This window comes from Calliphora vicina, chromosome 5 (genome assembly GCF_958450345.1).
Source record: "Calliphora vicina chromosome 5, idCalVici1.1, whole genome shotgun sequence".
Lineage (NCBI taxonomy): Eukaryota > Metazoa > Arthropoda > Insecta > Diptera > Calliphoridae > Calliphora > Calliphora vicina.
In genome coordinates this window covers 63,706,063-63,723,895 of record NC_088784.1, presented here as the reverse complement: position 1 = coordinate 63,723,895, position 17,833 = coordinate 63,706,063, and the positions used below count along the sequence as shown (strand labels likewise).

The 17,833-nt window shown below is 30.2% G+C and overlaps 1 protein-coding gene across 1 annotated transcript in view; it reads left to right on the top strand.

The window, feature by feature from the left end:
- The window catches only part of LOC135961325 (serine-rich adhesin for platelets-like), an 86,326-nt gene that overhangs the window by 17,513 nt on the left and 50,980 nt on the right, over window positions 1-17,833 (top strand). The window contains exons 2-5 of the mRNA XM_065512821.1: window positions 3,021-3,153; window positions 3,484-3,627; window positions 8,400-8,600; window positions 14,782-14,850. Coding sequence (XP_065368893.1) covers window positions 3,021-3,153; window positions 3,484-3,627; window positions 8,400-8,600; window positions 14,782-14,850 — 547 coding nt within the window. The remainder of the gene's footprint in view (window positions 1-3,020; window positions 3,154-3,483; window positions 3,628-8,399; window positions 8,601-14,781; window positions 14,851-17,833) is intronic.

The window sequence follows — 17,833 nt, the reverse complement described above, 5'->3', positions numbered from 1 at the left end:
ATGAAAAGATAGCGAAATGTTATATATTTTTGTGCCGATTTTCATGAAACTTGAGGAAAATATATATTGGGGTCTAGCATTTACAACAACAGTGAAAAAATGGATTTTAACCTTTAAGAGGACTTGGGGTCAAAATGGTTGTGTTTTTCGTGATTTTAAAAGTTGAGGGTAATTTGGACCATAAGTGCTGCTAAGGGTTAATTTCCATTTTTGTGCTGTTATTTTAAATTCTGGACTTTATGTTATATTTTCCTTAAGTTGCATTAAAAGCGGCACAAAAATATATAACATTTAGCAATCTTTTCATTAGAAGTTCCAAATATTGAAAAATTTGACCTTTGACCTTCACGATTTAAAGGTTAACGTTTTCCGATTTTAGTAAAACTTTCAGACCATATTTCAAATTACCAGGATTATAATACTATGAATAAGTTTTACTTAAAATTTATAACAGTAAGGAAATTGGACTCATTCGCCTAAATATGGACAAAAAATTAGTTTTTCTTGAAAAACGCAAAATTTAAATTGCAGGTACGGAAAAACTGTAAGAGGTATTGACATAATTTTTTCATATTTTTATTCCCTATTTTGATCTCAATAAACCCCAATGTGATGATCGAAAAAATCTGAAATTTGTTTAACAAAATTTTTAAAAATTTGAAAATGGAGTTTTGAAACAGCCGTTAAAAAAATTATTTTTTTTGGCCATACCCGCGAATAGGTTAACGATATCCTACGAAGACAAAAACTCATATACAAGTAAATATGGATATATTTTAAGTATAAATGAGCTTTTATTTTAATTTTTCTCGAAATATCTTAATTTTTTTCCTAAATTTTTTGTTCAAGTGGCCTGAAACACGTTAATGGTCTGGCGAATTTGTAATAACTTCAAAATTTTTTAATCAAATTTTGTCATTTATATCTCATTACAACGATAATTACGTACATATTTCGATTCTTTTGCATTCAATTGCAAAAGTATTTATTTAATAGCAAAATTTTTTCAAAAACTGAAAAATTTGCATTTTTCTCTAATTTTGGCGATAATACAGTTTTTGGGTCATTTTGAACCAAAGGAGATACAGGGTTAATTTCCAAAAAAAAAAATTTTAATGTAATATTCATTAATATAAATAAATCTACACATTTCTAGAAAACAATGCAGAAAGTTAACGAGTTTCACCTATTTATTCCATATTAACAGTAAAATTTTGCATATATCTGAACTTTGACCTCGATGCGCGTCCAGAAATCGTTGCCCGATTTGGCTCAAATTTTCAGCACTTAACATTTAGGCCTAGTGTCACAATATTCCACCCGGCACTCTTTGAAATCTAAAAAAAAAAAAATCGGCTGTCACTCTACTTTGTATATATAAATAAAAATCAAATGTCGTTCGTTGATAATTACATCAGTAGAGAACGGGCGGACCGATTTAGACAATTTTTTTTTTAAATGTTGGTCATAGCCCAACTTAGGTTTTTACGGAATTAAATATTGACCACGCCCACCTTTTTCGACAAACGACTACACCGATTTGGGTAATTTTTTGTGTTAATGATCATAGTAATCCAATTTAAGTTTTTACTGAAAGAAAAATTGACCACATCAATTTTTTTTTCGATATATCTAAAATCGCAGGACGCCTGGACCGATTTAACAAATTTTTTTTAATGTACTTAATACAAAAGTTTTTACATAAATAAAAATAAAACTTCCACTGATACTCCCACTTATTAAATACATCTGCAAAATACATCGGTCTGTGATCAATTATATTTCAGACCAAAATTCGATTACTTATATAAAAACTCACAATACCTTAAATCGATAATAACTTGGCCAATATGCGTTTAATCAAGAAAAAGAGCTCGATCTACGATCACTCATATTTCTGACCAAAAATCGATTTTTTATATAAAAATTCAAAATATCTAAATTCGCTAATAACTTGGCCAATAAGCGTTTAATCAAGAAAAGCAGCTCGATCTGTGATCATTCATATTTCTGATCAAAAATCAAGTTTTTATATAAAAATTCAAAATATCTAAATTCGCTAATAAGCGTTGAATCAAGAAAAGGAGCTCGATCTGTGATTTTTTTATATATAAACTCAAAATATCTAAATTCGCTAATAACATGGCCAATAATCATTTAATCAAGAAAAGGAGCTCGATCTGTGATCACTTATATTTCTGACAAAAAAAAACTATTTTTTATATAAAAACTCATAATATCTAAATTTGCTGACAACTTGGCCAATAATCGTTTAATCAAGAAAAGGAGCTCGATCTGTGATCACTAATTTTTCAGACCAAAATTCGATTACTTATATAAAAACTCAAAATATGTACATTGAAATGATTAACACAACCATGAGAACTTATGTTGAAACAAAGGGTGGTAACCATTTAGAGAACATTTTCTCACAATATTGTAAGAATATGATGACCATGAATACGTTCTTTGTCTTTATGTATATTTTATTCTATGTTCTATATGAATAAAAATTATCATTCAATAATACGTTTGTTTTATTTTTAACTATTCTCACAAATTCACATATCGAACACAAGCATTTTTTTTTAACTTGGACAGGACAACGTCTGTCGGGTCAGCTAGTATCTAATAATTATAACTTAATTAGTCCAGCCAGCATCGGTTTTTAAATAATGAAGCTATTAGCCTTCATTCTATTAAAGTCTTTACAAAAATATATTATTTTATTTTTTTTTCAAAGCTTACCAATTTATACTAAAGAACTATATAAATATTTCTTCAGACGTTTTATCTTAAGTACTAAAAACAAGTGTTCATTAAGCTGTATTATTGTATCCAAAAAACAAAATGTATGCACAATGAATGGTGCTAATGCACTTAACAAATTGTAAACACTATTGACCTTTTTAAATGTAAATAAAATATAAGAAATTGCCATAATTTAAATAGAATCCTAAAAATATACTACAGTTTGATTTATTTTTTTACATTTCTTGTCTTTTGCTTTCTACTTGCAGGGGCACATCTGGCATTGATATTGATTTGAGACGTGTCGATATAGATCAATGTCCCCAGCGCAATATACCAGGATCAACGAAACCGCTTAACATATTTGCGGGGACTGACAAATGCAAACAACGCACCACAATGGTAGGCAAAACAATATGCAACAGAAAGAAAACCCAAAAACAAAATTGGGGAAGAAAAATAAACAACTACAAAGTAACATTATTCATTCTTCAAGAAAAAATATTTGTTTAGTATTTTTCGGCAAAACCCTCATACTCATACATTTACATACGCTCCCACACTTTTACACAAAATACCTAAACATATACAACAAGAAAATGGAAAAGATATTTGTAACATCTTTTTTACAACCTAAATTTTTATTTTTTATTTTTCTGCTCTTTTCTTGATTCTATTTTCTTTGTCCCAATATGCCATTGCTTGGAATGTCTCCAATGAAATCATCGGCAGTGTGATGCCATACAAGGTTTGGGCTTTCGTCGGGGTTCATACAAATGTGTATGCCGCAAAGGTTATTATTTTCCGGATACTACAAGTCAACATAAATATTTTAATGGCAGCCTTCTGGAGGAAGAATACGAAAAGTTAATGTTGGTATGTATGGCATTTTGTACTTATGTATGTGACAAAGACGAAACATTTTCCAATGCCTTCCTCATATTGTCTATTTATAAAATGTTTGTTTATAAATATGTGTATTTTATTTTGGCTTTTATTTCCTTTTGAAGTGTTATTTAAAGTGATTTTTATTTGGAATGTACACAGAATGGAATCAGCTACAAAAATGTAATAAAATGGACCTCCAAGCGTATGAGTTATATTTAATAATAAATATTCATACGCTTGCGGGTGGGACAGCAGAGGCACGTTCCTATTTGTTGTATTTGCGGTTGTTGGCCACAAAAGTGAATGTTCTTTCTTTCATTTTATCGTTTGAATTTTACGAAAACAAACAGAAATCTTAAGATTTAAAATGTAAAATAAAAGTAGTAATATAAATATTTGCGATTTAAGGGAAATTTATGTACTACAACATTCTTAAATTCTATGGTATTTTTAACTTTTTGTGTGGTTTGTCACTTATTTAGATTATCTGAAAAATGTGTTTTTGAAATTCAAAAGATTTAAAGAATTTATTAGGAATCTAAAGTGATAAAAAAGATTAGTGTATTTTGTTTATGTCAAGATATCGAAAATACAATAATTTATGTACCATATTTGATATATAATTTTTTTGTAATGGTTCACTTCATATCTTTCTTTAAAGCTGAATTCTTACAATTGTTATTAATTAATTTTTCAAACACATCTCCACACTACGATACAAAATATAATAGGTATACCTAATAAGTGAATGAATGCTTCGCTATCTAGAGCTCTCAAGGCCTAAAATTGTTCTTAGTTATCTAAAAAATATATGCTGACAATTTTACAAATACCGAATAAAGTTCAGAGGTTTCACATTTTATTCGAAGTTTTTAATTTTGGGTCAAAGTAGTAATATTTTCAAAAAATTTACATAATAAAAAAAATCCAATTAAAAACAATTGTTGTATTTCATTTACCTATAAATAGATAATTATATACATGGGGGATTTCATGTCAAGTGAACCAACTTTTGTCCTTCAATGTCCTTCGAGGCTTAGTTCTATTGGACACAATTATTCAACAAGTTCGGTCGACAACTCTCTGAGTTATAGGGGGTCAAAATTTGATATTTTGGCCAAGCAGATGTAACATATTTACTATTATTCTTAGCAAAATGTGTCTCAAATAGTTTAGACAACTATTCATTCAATCTTTCGAGAAACAAAAATTGAAAATTGTTGAAAAGTAGTATTTTCACTTTTTTTTTTTAAAAAAGCTGTATTTATACACCTTTTTTAAAAAAAAATATTATTTCCACTCCTTTTTTAAAAAATAGTATTTCTACTCCTTTTTTTAAAAGAAGTTGTACTCTTACTCCTTTTTTTTTGAAAAAAGTTATTTCTACTGCTTTTTTTAAAAAAAGTAGTATTTCTACTCCTTTTTTTAAAAAAGTAGTATCTCTACTCCTTTTTTTTAAAAAAAGTATACTAATTTTTTTAAAAATATATAATACCCTACACTAAGTAAATGAGTAAAAACATTTTTCTTTTAAAAATATCAATAATTTATATTCGTGAGTGATTTTCGAAGTGGGGCTTTTATGGGAGCTATGACCAATTATGGACCGATCACCATGAAATTAAGTCGTGTGATTTATAAAAGTCATTTATGTTGAATTTTGTGTGTATACTAGAGTGATCGGCCCAGTTTTTAATAACCGGTTATAACCGGTTTTTTTGCAAAGGTCGGTTTCGGTTTTTTTGAAAAGCTCAAATTTCGAATTTGAATTTTGAAAATTTTTTAATGTTTTAATACACTAAGGCCCTAATTTTGTAAATCACATCACCAAAGTGATATTTATATGGAAAGCAAAAACAAAATTTCAAAAATTTTTAAAATTTGTTTTTGTTTTATGTACAAAATTTTCAAATTATGAAAGGCAATCAACGCTTGAATTTTGGTGCGTTCGTTCTGTTCAGAATTTGTATAGAAAACAAAAACAAATTTTTCAAATTTTTGAAATTTTGTTTTTGCTTTCCATATAAATATCACTTTGTGACGTGATTTACAAAATTAGGGCCTAAAACTCATAAACACTTTTAGAAAACACCGGCTATTCGAGGAGAAAAACCAGGTTTCTTTGATATTCAAAATTTGAGCTTTTCAAAAAAACCGGTTATAACCGGTTATTAAAAACTGGGTCGATCAGCCTAGTATTAACCGACCATACTTTCTTACTTGTTTGTTAAGGAAATTTGAAGATATTTATAGGAAAATGCATGGTGATCATAATAAAAAAACATATGGAAAAATCGTACTTTTGCGACCCATACGTTCGATACCGGTACTGAAGGCCAATTAAACAAAAAACAATATAGATATTTTATTGTGTTCATACCGGATAGAGACCTACATTAATACACTTTTAAAATAAATTAATCGCTTTTAAATATTCCGTTCCAATTGGCAGATTTTTACATTTAACTACTGTCAGTTAAAGTTGACTTCTATTTGGCGTACGTTCGTTACCACATGTTTATAACTATCATTATGAAAACTTAAAGTCGATGAAATCCATCTTTTGCACTAAACATAGAGCTACCAAAATGCTATCGAATCGCAAACAAAATTTTAGGAAAAGTTTTTTTTCTATATTCTCTGGACATCAAAAGCGCACGAAAGTACGTTCGTGACCCCAGGAAATGCCCATATTTAACCATTAATATTTTACATTAATTATAATTTATATTTTTCTCAATGGAAAATTATAGTTTCTTAGTTTCTACAATAAATAAAGACCTAAAAATTTATAAAATTTTTCCATTTCACTAAAATATTAATCCTTAAGTCCTAAAGTTTTCAGTCATACCAAAACTTATCCACAAACCTTGCCTCCTCTCAAAATGTTTAACTTTTTTTCATCAAGCCGATATTAAGCCAAAATTCTAATCTTAAAAAAAAAAACATGAATTAGGGCATTTCTATATTAAGGTAACGATATACTAATGTGGGTCAGCGACAAATATCTTGATGTGTTACAAACGTAATCTTCTTGATGGTGGGAATAATTACAAATAGCCTTTTGCAGCAAAAATATATCGAAATTTCTAGGACGTTATTAACCCGTTTATATTTAGGGTCAAAATTGTCCACTAAAAATTATTGAAATATAAAATGCCTGAAATTTTTTAGAACAATTTCTGAATTTTATTGTTATAAAGTAGGAAACTAAGGAAACAGTATGAATTTATATATTAAGAAAGTATGGTCGGTCAAGCCCGACCATATAATACCCTACACTAAGTAAAAGAGCAAAAACATTTTTCTTTTAAAATTTCAATAATTTATATTTTTGAGTGATTTTCGGACTTCGGAATTATGGACCGATCACCATGAAATTAGGTCGTGTGATTTATGTCTATATTAAAGTTAACTATGTTGAATTTTGTGTGTATACCAACATTTTTAAGCGATTTATGCACGTTAAAGTGATTTTCGGAAGCGGGTCTATATGGGAGCTATGACTAATTATGGACCAATCGTAACAGAATTTGGTGACATGAATTTTGTATATATATTGAAGCAGAATTTGTGGAGATACATATATAAATTAAACATTTGTGACCGATAAAGTCCAATTTCGGAAGGACATTTGTATGGGGGCTAGGTGAAATAATGCACCGATTTTAGCCAGTTTCAATAAGCTTGGTCCTTGGGGCGAAAAAATTATATGTACCAAATTTTATCGAAATATCTTCAAAATTGCGACATGTACTTTGCGCACAAGGTTTACATGGACAGACGGACGGACGGATATCGTTTAATCGACTCAGAAAGTGATTCTATGTCGATCGGTATACTTTAAGGTGGGTGTTAGACTAATATTTTTGGGCGTTATAAACATCTGCACAAACGCATTATACCCTCTCCACTATGGTGGTGTAGGGTATAACAAACTACAAAATGCATTTTTAGGAAATGTAATTTCAACAAATTTGTGAACAAAACCAAATATCATCGAAATTCGTCAATTTTGAATTTCAAGCTTCAAAAAAAAATCATTTATATTTTTTTATTTTATGTAATATTTACTAAATTTCTATAAATTTAAAAATATTTACCACGCCCATTTCAAAAATTTACAAAGTGGGCATGGCTATAATTTTATACAAATTAATATTTATTTCTTTAGCTTTTATTAATAGTGATTTCTTTAATATTAAATTGTTAATGAATTTTAACAAACTAAAGACAAACAACACTACTAATTCTCGGTATTAATAATATTAAAGAAAATCGACAAAACTACGAACTAAATGAAAGAAAACCTTAGAAATCGAATGATTACAAAATTACCTATAGAAAATATATAAATTTGTTTAAGAGAAACATCTGTTTAAAAGCATACTGTTTTTTGTGCATTTCCATTTTGCATTTAACTAACTAAAGTAAAAAATATATGGATAGTTTTTTCTACATTTTGTGTTGTGAAAATTTGTAAAGATTGTAAAAATGTTTTACAAAAACCATAACAATTCTATGTCGTATGCCCTGTTGTTCCACTTTTATTAAAACTACTAGTTGTTACAAAATATTGTTTTTAATATTGAAAAAAATAACAGAAACTAAAAACAAGAACTTTTGTTTTCCATATTTATTTTTTCATTTTTGTTTTGTATATAAGATTATTTTGCATTCTTTGTAAATGTTTTTTTTTTATTTGACCAACCTCAAAAATATTGTATTCACTTTATTGCTGTTCCAACATTTGTTTCCAGGGTAAAAATTCAACCTACAATATTGTCAACGAATATGAGTGCTTGCCCTGTGCCGAGGGCTGTGATTATTGTGAGGATAGTTCGCCCTGTATAGCCGCTTTAAACTGGCCAATGCGTACGAGTATCTTGGCATTGGCTTGTGTTGTTATTGGTTTATTACCACCAGCTGCCTGGTTTACATTTCGCTATCAACAAGTCAAGGTATGTATGTATGATGAGATGTATCTCAGTAGGTGAGTTGGAGTGTGGTAATTGGAATAAAAAAACGAATGAAATAAGAAAAAATATATGAATGTATATTTAATAAACAGGACAATATATTTACATACATGTGTATGTTCTAATACCGAATGTTGCTTTGACGTTATTTATTTTGTGATTTTTCTGCCGTAAAATTTAAAATTTAACAATAGAAAAATGACTTAAAATTTTTAACTAATTTTTTGGCCATATTTTGGCGAATAAGCCGAATTTCCTTACTGTTAATTGTAAGTAAAACCTATTCAGGATATTATAGTCCATGTAATTCTACATATATAGTCGGAAAGTTTTACTAAAATCGGAAAATGTCAACCCTTAAATCGAGAAGGTCAAAGGTAAAATTTTTCAATATCTGAAATTTCTCATGGAAAGATAGCGAAATGTTATATATTTTGGTGCTGGAAATACATTTCATATTCATATTACATTCAACAATTGGTCAAAAACCGGGACCATATACATATTTATAAACCCATTACGTTTGAAAGTTACTTGGGGGCTTCAGAAGTTGATTTAAACAGGCAGACTACCGGCTACACTATCTATCTAGAAAATAAATACATTAGAGATCGTAACCGATCGTGCCTTCAACCGACAGACATAGCTAGATCATTTTATAAGGACCCAGAACATACTAGGATGGCCCTCAATTTGCCATTTTTGGTTTTTCGATACTCTCAAGAATAAAAATTGTTCTCTGTCATCTAAAAACCAAATGTTTTAAATTTATTGGGTGTAGTACTTAAAAATGCGGGATTTGCAATATGACAAATCTTTTAATAACTTATATGTCATTTTGAAAGCTACATTTCTGTTCTTTATTCTCACATTATAGTGTAAACAACAAAGTTTTTTTTTTTTTTGTTTCAAAAATGTGGAATTTTGTGCCAAATTTTGCATTACCTCTTTAATTTAAAACAAGTAAGAAAGTATGGTCGCACAAGCCCGACTAAGTAAATGAGCAAAAACATTTTTCTTTTTAAATTTCAATAATTTATATTCGTGAGTGATTTTCGGAAGTGGTTCTTATATGTGAGCTATGGGCAATTATGGACCGATCATCATGAAATTAGGTGACATGAATTCTATATGGGGGCTAGATGAAATAATGGACCGATTTCAGCCAGTTTCGACAGGCTTTGTCCTTGGGCTGAAATAATTATATCAAAATATCTTCAAAATTGCGACATGTACTTTGCGCACAAGGTTTACATGGACAGACGGGCGGACGGACATCGTTTAATCGATTCAGGGGTTAGACTAATATCTTTGGGCGTTACAAACATATGCACAAACGCATTATACCCTCCAAACTATGGTGGTGTAGGTTATATATAGTACCACTGAAGCACACCGATTACTTATGGTGAATGTGTTTCATCAGCGAATCAGAGAGCAGATTTTGACTTGGAAGACAAGGATCGACCAGAACACCCAAAAAAGTTTAAAGGCCAAGAATTGGAGGCATTATACCATGAAGATTGCTGTCAAACTTAACAAGAGCTTCCAAAAGCAGGTAAATTGGGTACCATACGAATTGAAGCCGAGAGACCTTGAAAGACGATTTTGCATATCCGAAATGATATTTGAACGCTAAAAAAGAAAATCATTTTTGCACCGATGAAAAGTGGATCCATTACGATAACCTGAAGCGTAAGAGATAGTACGTGATGACCGGACAACCAGCCGAAACAACACCAAAGCTAAATATCCATGGCGCAAAGTAATGCTTTATGTTTGGTGGGCCCAAAAGTGTCCTATTTATTATGAGCTGCTGAAATCTGACAGACCATAACAGGAAGACCTTACCGAACACAACTGATTCATTTGAAACGAGCATTGGCCGAAAAACGTCCGGAATATGCGGTCAGACATGAAACCGTAATATTCCATCATGACTACGCTAGGTCTCATGTTTTAATACCTGTCAAAAATTACACTAGTTTACAAATCAAACATTTTTGTTTGCTCATGGAATGAGCATAACAAATTTTGAGATATATGGGTTTTTATTTTTCACCTGTCCTGTGTACTACTAATGCATACTGTAGTGTACCGAATTGTAGTAATTAGGTATTTACATCGTTTTTGGGTACTCAGCACTCTGGTGAAGCTACTAGATACTTTCTGAGTTGTATTCTTTTGACAAATTCAAAAAAAAATTAACGGGAAAAATATAAATACTGTTTAAAATTACATCTTTCCTGTAGATAAATCGCTATTAAATACAATACTTTAAAATAAGAACTATTTAAAATGTCTTCTAGAAAGTGTAAAATAATCCCAGACCATACTTGTTTTATTTGCGGAAAAATTATTCAGTTAAATCGAGGTTTTCCTATAACACAAACACTGCAAAATCAGGATAAAAAAGGGTCCCTCATTCGATTTGCACAAATTGTAGTGAATATATTCCAGTTAAAATGAACATTAAAAGTGTCAGTTTGGTTGACCCACAAAAAATTCACTTTTTACATTCTTATGTGGATTTTTTCCCGGAAAACCTCGGAGTGACGAACATAGAGAGGGTTTCCATCAAGATTTGAAGTTTTTCGAGAGGAATTATCAATGTTTTTGGGATCAGAATATGCTAGAAGACTACTGTTGGAGTCTCGTGAGGGAGACAAATGAAAATAATTATAACAAGTAAGAAAGTATGGTCGGTCAAGCCCGACCATATAATACCCTACACCAAGTAAATGAGTAAAAATATTTTTCTTTTAAAATATCAATAATTTATATTTTTGAGTGATTTTTGGAAGTGGGCCTTATATGGGAGCTATGACCAATTATGGACCGATCACCATAAAATTAGGTCGTGTGATTTATGTCTATATTAAAGTTAACTATGTTGAATTTTATGTGTTTACCAACATTTTTAAGCGATTTATGCACGTTAAAGTGATTTTCGGAAGCAGGTCTATATGGGAGCTATGACTAATTATGGACCGATCGTAACAAAATTTGGTGACATGAATTTTGTATATATAAAACTTATTTGGAGCGAAATTTGTGTAGATAGATATATAAATTCAACATTTATGACCGATAAAGTCCAATTTCGAGGGGACATTTGTATGGGGGCTAGGTGAAATAATGGACCGATTTCAGCCAGTTTCAATAGGCTTGGTCCATGGGCCGAAAAAGTAATATGTACCAAATTTGATCGAAATATCTTCAAAATTGCGACCTGTACTCTGCGCACAAGGTTTACATGGACAGCCAGCCAGCCAGCCAGCCAGCCAGCCAGCCAGCCAGCCAGCCAGCCAGCCAGCCAGCCAGCCAACCAGACGGACGGACGGACGGACATCGTTTAATCGACTCAGAAAGTGGGTGGGTGTTAGACTAATATTTTTGGGCGTTACAAACATCTGCACAAACGCATAATACCCTCCCCACTATGGTGGTGTAGGGTATAAAAAGAGAACTAAAACACTTCACTTTTAATTTTGTTATCCTAATTTAATGTACATTTTTATATGTTTCGTTTTTAATAAATATCTCAAGAGTTTGACGTCCAGGATTTTTTTTTAATATTTTTTCCGAATTGAGAAGACCTAAATACACAAATTCCCATATGTTTCAATTCATCAGCAAAAACCTGGTAAACTAGTGTTATTTAGAATGAAGTGTGTGGGAAGTTTCGCCTACCCCGAATTAAAGTTCAGACTATTTACGCTTCATTTTGGAACAGAGTATAGCTAACAATGGCCAATACTTTGAATAAATTTATATTGTTTAGTATATATTGGGGATTTCATGTCAAGTGAACCAGGTTTTGAAATCGATGTCTTCCGAGGTAACCAAGGTTAGTTATATTGGACAGTATTTCAGACACAATTTTTCAATAAGATCGATGGAGATTTCTCTGAGTTAGATTTATTACCTATAGAATAGAGTGACAATCAGTTGTATGGAAAAAAATGTTTGTTAAAATTTTGAAGAGTGCCGGGTGGAATGTTGTGACACTAGGCCTAAGTGTTAAGTGCTGAAAATTTGAGCCAAATCGGGCAACGATTTCTGGACGCGCATCGAGGTCAAAGTTCAGATATATGCAAAATTTTACTGTTAATATGGAATAAATATGTGAAACTCGTTAACTTTCTGCATTGTTTTCTAGAAATATGTAGATTTATTTATATTAATGAATATTACATTAAAAAAAAAGTTTTGGAAATTAACCCTGTTTCTCCTTTGGTTCAAAATTACCCGAAAACTGAATTATCGCCAAAATTAGAGAAAAATGCAAATTTTTCAGTTTTTGAAAAAATGTTGCTATTAAATAAATACTTTTGCAATTGAATGCAAAAGAATCGAAATATGTACGTAATTATCGTTGTAATGAGATATAAATGACAAAATTTGATTAAAAAATTTTGAAGTTATTACAAATTCGCCAGACCATTAACGTGTTTCAGGCCACTTGAACAAAAAATTTAGGAAAAAAATTAAGATATTTCGAGAAAAATTAAAATAAAAGCTAATTTTTACTTAAAATATTTCCATATTTATTTGTATATGAGTTTTTGTCTTCGTAGGATACCGTTAACCTGTTTCAAAACTCCATTTTCAAATTTTTAAAAATTTTGTTAAACAAATTTCAGATTTTTTCGATCATCACATTGGGGTTTATTGAGATCAAAATAGGGAATAAAAATATGAAAAAATTATGTCAATACCTCTTACAGTTTTTCCGTACCTGCCATTTAAATTTTGCGTTTTTCAAGAAAAACTAATTTTTTGTCCATATTTAGGCGAATGAGTCCAATTTCCTTACTGTTATAAATTTTGAGTAAAACCTATTCATAATATTATAGTCCTTGTAATTTTAAATATGTTCTGAAAGTTTTACTAAAATCGGAAAACGATAACCTTTAAATCGTGAAGGTCAAAGGTCAAATTTTTCAATATTTGGAATTTCTAATGAAAAGATAGCGAAATGTTATATGTTCCTCAAGTTTCATGAAAATCGGCCCAAAAATATATAACATTTCACTATCTTTTCATTAGAAATTCCAAATATTGAAAAATTTGACCTTCACGATTCAAAGGTTATCGTTCTATAGTATAGAACTAACCTTGGTCCAAATTTCATACCGATCGGAAGACATCGATTTCAAAAGTTTGTGTGACAGGGAAAATACTCTACGGATCAAAATAACAAACTTTGCCCAAGGAACCATACCTCTAAAATGTGATGTTCCTAACTTTGACCCAATGGTCAAATTTTGAAAAATCCCAAATGCCCCAATCGAGTCTAAATGTATGACCGACCACTAATTTTGAAGGGCCGATCCACCCATGCTAGTGGCACACAAAAAATTACCATTTTTGGCACGTTACATGATGTATATACTTGGGGAATTCACGCGGTCTCCTAGTAGTCGTATTGTCATAATGTCCTAATATATTATAATATTTGTTGTTGTGTTTTAAACAAAAAAAAAAACAGAACAATAAACATAGTTCAAATAGTATTATTAGTTTAGAACTTTTATGTTTGAAACACAACAAAAATTTGATTAAACTATCATAATATATTAGGACATTATGACAATACGACTAATAGGAGACCGTGTGAATACCCCAATTGTGTATAAATTTTGTTTATAGAGAGTATTTTTTGAAATTTGACCTTTGGGTCAAAATAATTTATTTTAGATCCCTAGAATATTATTTGGATCCCTAGAATATGATTTTCCTTTCCACTTGGGCGATTTTTTTGCGTCCCTACAAATTGACCCGCCCTAGTGTGTATATGTCCAATTTTTCGATGTGCTATAAACGTAAAGACAAAATCAATTAAAATCCAACTTCATCTATTGATTTGATTGATACCAAAATCATTTTTAAATTAATTAATTTGAAACAAATTTGATAAAAGCATCTATGAAAACATTTATCTCAACAAAATAATATTTATTATTTTAAGCAAAATTTTATATTTTAATTTTAAATTAAAATTGCGGACACAGTGCTTCCACATCAATCTTGCTGCTGTTTATTGTTTATCTAACTCATCATTTTCTAAATTTTCATGTTGACTTTATTTAATATATACTTATTTGTCTAACTCGTAATTTTGTTTAGTTTTAATTTATTATTATTTTATTTTTTTCAGGTTGTACGTGCTGCCAGTCCAGCACTGTTACGTGTCATTGCATTGGGTGCGTTTTTCATTTATTGCACGGTAAGTTTTTAACATAACTGCACAAAAGCAACAAAATAAAAATAAATAATTAAAATAGTAGGTATCTGAACAACAAACAATACCACGAAATGTAAATTTAACCTTAAAATAAGGTTAAATTTAATTAAGTATAACAATGAAATTTAATAATAAAATTTATAATGAAAATCACTGCTGATGACGATGAAGGTGAAGCTCTATCTATCATCATGAGCTTCACAGCTTGATACTAATAATTAAATAAATTTGCATAGCTTTTGTTTTACTTATTAAACTCGCATTAAATGCCAGGAATTAAGTTTTATTTTAATAATTGCTTATTAAATATATTGTTATTATAATTGTTATTATTTTAATAAACTAGTTTGTCTTGTGATTTTCAAAGAAACACCTTAAGCTTCTTAAACTTTTAAAACTTTTAAAAGTTGTCTGTGTATTTATTTAGAATATTTAAGCAATAAAAAACCAGTGAAAGTATTATTATATTTTCTACAATTTCACTTGTTTAACGCCCGTAATTTCAACAAATAGATATCTACGGTGCACAGTGGTATAGAAAAAAATAGAAGGAAATAAATATGTAACTTCTAAACGGTAATTCCGATTTCACATGATAAATGGCAAATTAATTAGCACATTCGCGGGCAGTTAAATTTTTCATTGTCTAATTGTGGGGCATAGTCTATATCTTTTGATTAACTGAAGATATTCAATCCGGGATTGGAACGAAATCATTAGAATGAAGAATGAAGTAATATTTAGTCACATTTTTTAATAATTTTATTTAACGGTTAATACCGTCTTGTCCCAGCCATAATATCAGGTTGGTATCACAGAACGCGACGGGAAGACCCGTCTTGACGATATTTACCGACTTGTCCGGGCCAGATATTCTAAATGTGCCTAATGTGACAGAGCGGGATATGCCGTTATTACTTAAAAGCGGTGTAAATGTAGATTACAAACTTTTTTTACAAAAATTCAAGATGATTAATAGTTTTTAGATAAAAAGTGATACAAATGAATTTAAATAAATTTAAAATAAAAGTTATGATACAAAAACAACCAAAATAATTCATTTATTTAGAGTAAAAAGTTAAGACGGAAACGGGAAAACCAAAATCTTCTAAAATTAACTTAAAAATAAAAATCAGAACCGCTATTTTCATAAATGGTAATCGTCGAAGCAATTTCTAGGACAGAGAGCACGTTTGTTAGGACAATGTTTGCACCTATACGATGTTTCCTTACAGCATAGTAGCTGTTCAAATCTACGACCAGTCTTTGTATTTCGAAATAGAGCGGATCACTTGAAAACAATTTTGCGTGATTTGATGTGTCCTTGGAGCAGGCAAAGGCCCAGAAACTGTAAACTGCATCTATGCCTAACAGTAGCAAAATGTGCCTTTCGAGTTTAACTTACTAATTTCATAATTATATTTGCCGTTAAAATCGGATCAAATATACTTCTTGGAGTACAATTTTTATCAACATAAATTTTTCTTCCGCAGCTTGTTGAATTAAAATTGAATTGAGATACTTCTGTTGTGTTTTCCAACCAATCCTATTCGAACTCTATCTCAGGACGAGGCTCCTCATTTTCTTCTGAATCTAAGCTATTATCACAGTCACTACAATCGATTAAATTTCCACTATATCTTTCTTTATCATTTCTGAGTATTGAGACTGAGTAGGATATCCTTCTTTATCTAGGACTTCGTTGCAATTTTCTTCATCTGGCTAATAATTTGGAACTCCGGCATCACTGAATGGATCACTTACAGATTCTTCGCCAGAATCTATTTCTTCAAACAGTTTCAAAACTCTACCTCTCTCTTTGCGGTATTGATAAATTTTTCCTGTAATCATTCACTACACAATTAGATAATTCCTTTATTTGTGTATGTATGAACATATAAATTAATTTAAATAGTGTCCTGATTTGTTTTATCATAATAAACTTTACACACCTTTATCCGCAAAATTATTAGCTTGCAGTTATTGAAACAAATGAAATGCAACAGGACACAAATAAAAATATTAACTGAAAACTAACGGTATTTCCCGTCTTGCTTCTGCTGATGTGAGCTTTATCAACATGTGTTTGGACGTTTTTATGGGCGTTATTTTGTGTTCTATGGCACACAAAAGAGAATTTATTTGGACACTCATTTTACCAAATCATAATTTAACATTAACTTTACTGCGGGAGCTACCGACTTGTCCCAATGATAAAAAGAATTGGTGACGGTATTTGCCGTCCTGTCCCATAATTTTTAACTAAATTTGACTGCATATGCCGTCTTGTCCGCGAATGTGTTTTAGGGAAAATTAAATTTTTTTTCGTCAGAGAAAATTACTTTTTTCCACTCATCTGTCAATTTCATCCTTGGTCGTGAACAAATTTAATTTGAATCTTTTCTTGATCGGACAAAAAAGTTCCCTTGGGCATCTTTAAAAGTGATGAAATTTATTGATTCAAATAGAAAAAGTTGCAGTAAATCGAGATGTTACTATTAGAAACGTACCTTTGGTTGAAAAAAAAACTAAAATTGATAATATTTTATTTTTGGTAACTTTTTTAAAAACAAATTTCATGTCTGCGTTTATACGAATCTTCCACTTAAAATAGCACCAAGAACATTTGATCGCATAATTAAGGCAAGAATAAGAAAAAAACTTGTTTACTTTCAAAAAGTACTGTTAATTTGTCTCTCATTAAAAAAGTTAAATTTTGCTATTGAATGAGAACAACAAAGATATAACAAATATACAGGAACAAATTAAGTGCGTTTATAGGAATTTGCACCAGTGTATATAGTTTTCGGTTTCAACTCAGCCATGTATATTTCTACTTTATTAAAAACTGAATGCTGCTCTGTTGCTTCTTTCTGGTGATTTTCGACAAACTTTTTTCAATAAACACAGGTTTAGACGAGCCGTTAACTATCCAATAGAGTTTCTAAATTTGGAACCATACCGA